The 10,050-nt window shown below is 38.7% G+C and overlaps 1 protein-coding gene across 1 annotated transcript; it reads left to right on the top strand.

Moving 5' to 3' along the window:
- Positions 1-8,901: 8,901 nt before the first annotated feature.
- LOC136156471 (olfactory receptor 7E178-like) lies at positions 8,902-9,795 on the top strand. The gene has a single exon (XM_065919101.1). It carries the CDS (start codon positions 8,902-8,904, stop codon positions 9,793-9,795), a length of 894 nt encoding a protein of 297 aa, XP_065775173.1.
- The last annotated feature ends 255 nt before the right edge of the window (positions 9,796-10,050 follow it).

The raw sequence follows: 10,050 nt of genomic DNA on the forward strand, positions 1-10,050 counted from the left end.
CAAGTCTGCAGAGATTGGGACAACATGAACCAACTAGCTAATGATGAGCTTTGGGCATTAAGCTCTAAGGTCATACTATTGTAAATAATTGGTCTGTGCCCCCAGCTCATTATTTTGCCAGTTCCTTTTTTAATATTTATTTATTTAAATTGGAGGATATTTACTTTACAATAATGTGGCAGTTTTTGCAATATATCGACATGAATCAGCTGCAGGTGCACATGTGTCTCCATCCTGAGCCCCCTCCCATTTCCCTCCCCACTCTATCTCTCTGGGTTGTCCCAGAGCACTGGTTTTGAGTGTCCTGCTTCATGCATTGAACTTGCCCTGGTCATTTATTTTACATATGGTAAAATATATGTTTCAATGTTATTCTGTCAAATCATCTTACCCTCACATTCCCCCACATGATCTGAAAGTTTGTTATTTACATCTATGTCTCTTTTGCTGCCTTGCATGTAGGATTGTTACCATTTTTCCAAATTCCATATATATGTGTTAATACACTATATTGATGTTTCCCTTTCTGACTTACCTCACTCTGAATAATAGGCTCCAGTTTCACCCACCTCATTAGAACTGACTCAAATGTGTTCCTTTTTATAGTTGAGTAATATTCCATTGTGTATATATACCACAAGGTCCTTATTCATTGATCTGCCTATAGACACCTAGGTTGCTTCCATGTCCTAACTATTGTGACTCCATGTCTTTGTCCATCCTTTGTAGGAACCTTCATCAGAAGGTCCAGCCTGAGTCTGTCTTCCTGCCTGTCCTGAGGAGGGACCCTGAGACTTCATCACATACCAGGCAGGAAAGGGGCAGTGAGTCTTTGCTCCTTAGCTGTGTACCAGCAGAGATGCAGCCCAGCGCAGTAAGTACTGAGGGAGACAGTGATGGATGAAGGGAGTGTTGAAAAGGTGTTTCCTCTTCAAGAAGAATAAACATAATAGTTGTTATAGAAAGATACTATTATTGTTCAGTTGCTCAGTCATGTCTGACTCTTTATGACCCCATGGACTGCAACATGCCAGGCTTCCCTGTCCTTCACTCTCTCCTGGAGTCTGCTCAAACTCATGTCCATTGAATCAGTGATGCCATCCTACCATCTCATCCTCTGTTGCCCCCTTCTCTTCCTGCCCTCAGTCTTTCCCAGCATCAGGGCACCGATCTATGTGGGTTTGGAATAGAGCCCTTTGAAGTTTATGTTCATGGTTCTGGTTGGGGTGTTAGAACCCTCATTTAGAGTTCTGCTTCCACCCTCACTGGTTCTAGCTCTTGCTGGCTGGCATCCTTCGTACCAGAGCAGCGGCAAGTGGGTCTCTGTAAACTTTCCTCTAAGCACTTCAGTTCATTATGAGAGAGGTATTGAGCATGAAGATAAGCATTAGCAAGATGACATGAATCATAATATCATATACTGTTATGGAGGGCTTCCTAACTGTCAGATTCTGATGTATGTGTTTTCTTTCCTGTTTCATTTCATCTGAATAATCTCTCCCAAAATACAGGTGCACACATTATTATTATTATTTTAACTGGAGGAAAGAAGCACAGCATTCTATGTAACATGTGCAAGATCATGAGTTAGAAAATGTTAAAACCAAGTTTGAAATCAGTCAGTCTCGTCAGACTGACTCCAGATACAGGGCACCTGGGCAGTCTTCCTGTTTTCACCCAGTCATGTCACTTTCCATCAGTCCTGGCAGAGACTCCCTGCTCATTGTGCCTTCCCCCCTTGTAGTTTCTGACTTGCTGCAACAACTGTAAGAAGAACGTCTGTGATCACAGGCAAATGTCATAGAAATAATTAGCACTTGATGCTCCAGGGTAGATCTCTCTGTTGACTCTGTTCCTGGATTTCACTTCACCTGTCCACTTTCTCCTCTGTACTTATAATCAGTTGCCTCAATCATGAAAGGCGACACAAAATCAGAGTCTTGGGGTTCTACCTATTCAGGAAAATGAAAACCTTGAAAAAAATATCTGATATGCCTCTGTGCTTAGACTGAGATACCTCTGTTTAAAGCTGTGCCTCTGCTTGAAATCTCGACACTTAGGGTATGGGACTCAGAGAAGAGAAATTTTATTTTGAATCTTGTGTGCTCCACACATTCTTAATATATTATGGGGCAATTTCTCAGAATCTGTGAGTCTTAAAATTGTCAACTCAGTTGATTCCTCGTTGATACAAACCCACCGAATTTTAACTAAATGAATAGTGGTCACCCTCTATTCAATAACTCTGTGACAGATACATTAAGAAAAAAGGGCAAAATACATTTTTATATTTGTTACTAATAATGATAATGCTAATTCTCATGTTATCAGATTGAAATATATGTCTATCTGATGTTATGGTTTCCCTACATCTCTGACAGGGCATTTTATTTTTTTTTTTTTTTGTACAAGTAAATTCTTCATATAAGAAGAGAAATATCTGAGGCTCATTTATTTCTGATTCCTCAGAGCCTATACCTTGATGGCACAGAGAAGGTACAAGGAATGAAAAATCTCCAGTTAAGTGTTAAATAAACCCTTCCATTTTTCATAGAAACAAAGTATGGGTGTTATGGCCACGCTTTCCGGGAAACAAACTCACTCAGAAGGACAATGCAGATAGTGGAGTGCAGTTTATTACACTGGCATGCCCAAGGCAGAGTCTCCTCTTAGCCAAGGACCCCAACCAGCATTTGCGAAAATCTTTTATACCCCATGTGTACATGTCCAAACCCACCACCCCAAATTCCTTGAGACTTACAAAGGAAGGGTAAATACAATCACAATAACCCCATCATTCATGTGTTATGTGTTCAAACAGTTAATAACCAATAAGCCCTCGGTTACATTCCAACCAGTTAATAACCAATAAGCCAGTGATTACATTCCGATAGATACTGTTCAGAGGCAGGGGTGATTAGAGTATGTTGTCTCTTAGGTGATGAGTAACCTGGATATGATCTTCAAGATTCCCCTGTCTGGAGGGGGTCTTATCCTTCCATTGTCGTTCCCAAAGGCCCTAAGCAGAGAGTTCAGAGTCCATTGGAGAGGCAGCCAAGCATGATCAGCACAGACAAGCCTGAGATGGAGTCCTGGCCCTATGAATTCCTTCTTCATGGGCAATATGGCTTCCACACAATGACCATTTGTGCCAGTGTTTTCATCCTTTTCAGAATGTCCCACAGGACTTGAGACAAGATAAAATAGTGCTTGTTTCTGTCTATGTCATAGACTTTCTTTGGGACCTATTATTTTTCATTTAATAGCACCAGCAGCATTCAATCTTTGAAAAGTCATTACAGAAATTTTCATGATAAGAGGAAAAAAAGAGTTGGGAAAGAAGGCACATCTTAATGGATGGCTGAGACACATTTTAGTATTTCATGTTATTTATGCTCCAACTTGATACAGGAAAGGCTTTGATCCCTCTGCCATATAATCCATGAAAGGTCATTAAACTGAGGGGATTTTATTTTATTAATACACATGCTATCCCAATAATGATTGAAATTCTTTATATTAATACAAATGACCAAGTATTGATTAGGTTCCAAATTTCCCTTAGGTGCCACATGTGTTCTGGAAGTGGGTATTAGATGCCGGGTTCCAGTCTCAGTAGGATCCAGGGGTACTCTCAGGATGAATGGCGTCGATGAGAGAGAGACCAGGCTGGGGGTATGCAGCAGGGCCTGGCAATGCTTTATTTTTCACCGTAGCTTTTATACCCTAAGTACATTTCTAAGGGGAAGATAGTTTAATATTACATCAGCTTGTCCTTCACGAAACCAGGGTGTTTTCTGCATACTTCTTTGTTTATGAGAGTCTTGTACATTATCTTCTGGCCTTGGGGCCTATTGACATTTTATGACCTAGGTGAATGCAAAGCTGTTTTCCGTAATCTATTCTTTATTGTTCCATTTTGCCTTGAGCTTAACAGAAAACAGAGAAGTTGCAGTCCTTTTGCAGAAGTTATCAGTTAAATCTAAAAGGTTTACCACACAAAGACTCTGCAGCTCTGGTGAGGTAGTCCCTGTTTAGCATTCCTGGTTAAAATTAACAATTCTAAACTCTTATTTTTCTAAATCTTTAACTATAACCACTTTTAGAATAATATTTTTGTGTTCTCTAATAGGGCTTCCTCACCCCTGAAGGGCCTTTTGTGTGATCAGGTTCTTTATGCTGTTTATGATTAAGGTGTTGTGAGCAGTCATGTGCATTAGTACGCATTTGCCAAGCAGGCTAGAATGCCAGCAAAGGGGTCTAAATTTAAATACTCCTTTCATCCTGGATAATCTTATAGGATACCACCGTCCGGGGGACGTATTAATTAAAGTTCTAAGTTGATTCTGTTTGGAGAGAGATCGGGGAAGGCCTTCTAGCTGTGTCACAGAAATTAGGGAGTAGTCTAATATAGCAAGCATCAGAAAGACAGAGACCATCTTTAAGATGAGCGCCAGGGCAGCTTTTCAAAATCTCTGAAGTCCTGATCTACCTTGCTTGTCAGGCCTTCTCCTCATGACCTTGTCATGGGTGGGATCTCGTGTGCTGGCTCCCGGCAATTAGACTCTTTTATTTCCAAGAAGGAACAGAACCACAGAGAGGCTGGGAGATTTGCACAAACTCCTCTTATAAGAAGTAAAAGACCCAGAACTCAATCATTAAAATGCTTATTTCTTCTGCACCAGTTCTCTATCATCTCCATACAGCTAAAACATATTTCTTTTCAAACCTATTTTGGCCCCTGAGATAAAATGAAGGTAGAAGAATTGATTCATCCTCTTTGGTTCAGGGACTTCTCTGTGAATTGTGGGACTGACACAGCATTTACAGAGGCATAATGGCCCTAACATGAAGGATTATAGGGTTTTCAATGACTCGTTATGCATTTTACCTTCCAGTTTTGAATGTAAGGTTGAAAAGATTTCCTGTACAAGATGAAAATACCAACTGCACCTATTATGAAATTATCACAAGACAGACTTCAAGGATATTTTCAAAAGATAGGCTAATAAAAGAGAATGCAGTTGGCAGAAAATGATTTTTCTTTTGAAAAAAAGTATGCAATTAACGTTAGTAAGTCTGATTATGTCCCAACTGTTGAAACTGGGAAGACTGTCACTCACATATGATATACAAATTCCCATTTGTTTGATACAGAGAGAAGTATAGAATTTTCACTGGACTGTTGTAAGCAGAAACTGATACAAATAAAAATAAAATACATGAAATATAAATTAAATATTTATTTAATATATCAATAAAATATATTAAATAATGTATTATATTTAAATATATGAAAGATACATCAAAAATTTTTAAAGTTATAATAATGTATATAGTATACATTTTATTATATAAATATAAATTTATATATATAATGTATATATATAAATTTTATATAGTATAAAGAAAACAAAATGTTTTCTTTTTGTGTGTCAGGAAAATATTTGAAGTATTGTTTGTAGTTCACAAAGAGACTTAAGCAAAACATTGTGGTAAACAAGTTCATTTCAGGGGCAATATGGATAGTATTCTGTTTAGAGAAGATTTTACAAAAGCTGGTTATAGATACATAAATGAATACTGACATTATGAAAGCATTTTCAAGGAAACATACCCATCAAGTTCATGGGAGTGGTTGCTTTTGGCAATGTATATGCTGAGGAGTGGGATGGAGCTGAGACGCCAAAGAAAAGTTAAATTTTATCTTAATGTTTCAAATCTCTATGAAATATGAGATCTGAAGCAAATATTATTAAATGCATATACTTTAAAATAGGTAGGGGTTACTGATCATAGCATTAACTGGTAAGATTAACGGAGCTTCTACTAATGGTTGGGCAATGTTCTTAGGCAGTATTTGTCAAGCCCAGCTTCACAACACAGTGACCAGTAAACTCACTTGTAGATCCTAAAATTGGTTCTAGGCTGAGGCTGGGGTAACTGAGTATTTTTAAAAAGACACATGTAAATTTGGAGAAGAGAATGGCAACTCACTCCAGTATCCTTGACCAGAAAATCCCATAGACAGACAGGTCTGATGGGCTACAGTCCAGGGGATCTCAAAGGGTCAGAGCCAACTTAGTGACTGAACAGCAACAAAAATAGCAACACATAAATTATCAACCAACACATAAATTTCAGTATTGGAACTGAAAACCACTTGTTTAAGCAATATAAATGATTTTTAAGACTTTATTTCAATAATCCTATTAGTGGTTGGTTTAGTTGCTAATTTGTGTCCAACTGTTGTAACCACATGGACCAAAGCCTGCCAGGCTCCTCTGTCTATGGGATGCACCAGTTAAGAATACTGGAGTGGGTAGCCTTTCCCTTCTCCAGGAGATCTTCCCAACCCAGGGATCAATCCAAGGTGTCCCACATTGCAGGCAGATTCTTTACCAGCTGAGCCACAAGGGAAGCCCAAGAATACTTTGGTTAGGAGGGATAAGAGTGGGCAGCCTATCCCTTCTCCAGTGGATCTTCCCCACCCAGGAATCAAACTGGGGTCTCCTACACTGCAGGTGGATTCTTTACCAACTGAGCTATGATTGAGCCACCAGGGATAGTATAATATTCCTGTTAGGAAGATCCAATTATTATCATAATTTTAGAGATCAAGAGATGGCCCAGAGGTGTTTACATTGTACTAATTAGAATTTTTTCTCAGTTAAATCAGAATGTGACCTGCTAAAATAATGAAGCTGAGTTACTTTCAGGCAGCAGAAGTAAGAGAATTGTAATCCCTTTACCAGGAAGAGTTGACATAAAATCTGTTAACTCGACCTAAGGAGGCTGGGTCCTGACCTGGCTGTGGGACCTTCTCTGGGACTGAAGTCCTCTTCTGTAAATAGGCAGGTTTATGATCAGAAGAACCACACCATCAGGTATACGAAAAGGGACACATCAGTTAGTACTGGAAATGCAAGTCTAAAGCTAAACAAAAGTTCATCTCACATCTCTTTGGATGACTTTTTAAAGAAAAAACTTAAAAGAAAACAAATATTGGTGAGAATGTGGAAGTGGGGGAGCACTTGCACCTGATCATTGAGAATGAATATTGGTACAGTCATTACAGAAAGCAGAATGGAGGTTCCTTAAAAATTAAAAACTGAAACTGATTGAAATAGATCTACCATAGACCCCAGCAACCCCACTTCAAGGTAGATGCCAAAGAAATAAAATTAGATGCCAAAAAAATAAAATTATCTCAAAGAGATAAATGCATTTCTTGTCAATGTGATGTTGTTTGAAATACTGAAAATATAGATAAATGTCTATTGACAGATGAACAGGTTAAAAAAAAACAGCTAATAATTCTGGCTATGTTCTTGAAATCTGCTAACAGAAATCTGCTTAACTGTTACTACACACAAAAATAGAAACTATTTCTATTTGAAGTGACAGGTATGTTAATTAACTTGACTGTGGTAATCATTCCCAAGGTCCCTGTATATTAAATCATCACTTTGTATATCTTTAAAAAACCTTCATGTTGCACAACTCAAATATATGCAATTTTGTCAATCACTTCAATAAACTGAAAAAAGAAAAGACAATGAAGTTGTATTATCCTGCCAGCCCAGAATAATGTCCAAAAATATTACATTGGTTTCTCATATCAGACATTTAACTGAGACAGTAGTGAAACAAATAATCCTATATATAATTTTCAAATTTCCTGAAGGATTCTTAAATTTTGTTATCATTTAAAAATTGAAAGTGCTCTGTGTACTAACAACATATTTGTAGTCACCAGCACTGTATGATCATAAGTGCTTAATTAAACCATAATGATCAAAATTTGAAGCCCACCAGAACCTGCCTGCCAATGCAGGAAACATAAGAAATGTGGGTTCGATCCCTGAGTCAGGAAGATCCCCTGGAGGACTGCATGGCAACCCACTCCAGAATTCTTGCCTGGAGACTCCTATGGACAGAGAGGCCTGGTGGGTCACAGTCCATAGGGTCACAAAGAGTCGGACACAACAGAAGCAACTTAGCAAAGTCAAAAATATGAAGTCTATACTAAATGACTTTTTAAAAACAACTGTGGGACAAGTGTTCCAGTGGCTAAGACTCTGCAATCTTAATGCAGTGCACACTGGTTTGATCTCTGCTCCAGGAACTAGATCCCACATGCCCCAACTAAAGATTCCTTATCTGCAAGGGAGATCAAAGATCCTGCTTGACCACAACAAAGACACGGCATGTATAAGTAAATAAATAAATATAAATTTTAAAAGAAGATAATCCTGATTTTTGAATAATCAATTATTTCATGAAGTAAGGAAGACAGAAGGAACAAAGGATGATCTAAAACTCTGAATGTAGTATAAAAGCATGTTCTGGTTAGGAGCATTCATTTTTAATTTAGAATCCAGATGATACTGTCCTGCATTTCATAGGGATTTGTTAATATTCTAAATGAAGGAAATATCTAAAATTGTATATGAGTAAAATTAGATATATATAAATAAGTTTTAATTTCTGTACATTTGAATTATGCATTTTCTCAGAGGGAGAGGGAAATTTCTGATCCTGTATTGTTTCTAAAGAAGTAGGCTGTATTTTACTGAGATCATGGATGTAACACCTGTAACATTCTTGTTACCTTTCACTTTTGGGTCCAATTTTATAAAGGAAGAGTGTATAGACACAGGTGAATAACACAAAAACCAATGAGGGAACAATTCTAAACAGAATTTATCACACTGACAGATATTGCTGAAGGAACTAGAATGTAAAATCTTAGAAATGAATTGCTTGAATCCAAAATATTATCACAGTGCTCAAGGCCCATTTACTTATTTCCTTTGTTTCCAGACCCCTTTTCTTTTTCCAGAGGTGTCCAAGATACCCAGAACTAGAAATCTAACAAGCGTCTCAGAATTCTTCCTCATGGGACTCTCAGATGATGCAGAACTGCAACCTTTGCTCTGTGTCCTCTTCCTGTCCATGTACGTGGTCACTGTGCTGGGGAACCTGCTCATCATATTAGCCGTCACCTTTGACCCCCACCTCCACACCCCCATGTACTTCTTCCTCTTCAACCTGTCCTTGGTTGACATCGGTTTCATCTCCACCACCGTTCCCAAGATGATTGTGGACATCCAATCTCACAACAGAGTCATCTCCTGTGAAGGATGCTTGACTCAGATGTCTATTTTTATCCTTTTTGCATGTATGGATAGTATGCTTCTTACTGTGATGGCCTATGACAGATTTGTGGCCATCTGTCACCCACTGCACTATGTGGTCATCATGAACCCGCGCCTCTGTTGCTCCTTAGTTTTGGTGTCCTTTTGTGTTAGCCTTTTGGACTCCCAGGTGCACAATATGATTGTGTTACAACTTACCTGTTTCAAGGATGTAGAAATTTCTAGTTTCTTCTGTGATCCTTCTCAACTGCTCAACCTTGCTTGTTCTGACACTTTCACCAATAACATAGTCAGCTATACCATCGGTGCCATGACTGGTTTTCTCTCTATCTCAGGAATCATTTTCTCTTACTATAAAATTCTTGTCTCCATTCTGAGAGTCCCCTCATCAGGTGGGATGTACAAAGCCTTTGCCACCTGTGGTTCTCACCTGGCAGTTGTTTGCTTATTTTATGGAACAGCCCTGGGTGTGTACCTCAGTTCAGCCATCTCACAGTCTCCCAGGAAGGATGCAGCAGCCTCGGTGGTGTACACTGTGGTCACCCCCATGCTGAACCCTTTCATCTACAGCCTGAGGAACAAAGACATCAAAAGGGCCTTGTGGAGGTTCCTTATCAGCACAAACTCATCTTAAATTATGGCAACCCATTTGAGTGTATACTAGAAAATGTAGCAAAACTAAATCTGGAACTCTAAAAATTCTACCTCTTTCATGACATCATTTTTATAGCTCTTATGGCCTTCATGTCTCTCCTCATTTTCTACCTGAATATTACTTCTCTATAGCTTATTCCCCTGCCAATGCAGGAGACACAGGTTCAATACCTGAGTCCAGAAGATCCCTGGGGGAGGAAGTGGCAACCCACTCCAGTAATCCTGCCTGAGAAAT

This window comes from Muntiacus reevesi, chromosome 1 (assembly GCF_963930625.1).
Source record: "Muntiacus reevesi chromosome 1, mMunRee1.1, whole genome shotgun sequence".
Classification (NCBI taxonomy): domain Eukaryota; kingdom Metazoa; phylum Chordata; class Mammalia; order Artiodactyla; family Cervidae; genus Muntiacus; species Muntiacus reevesi.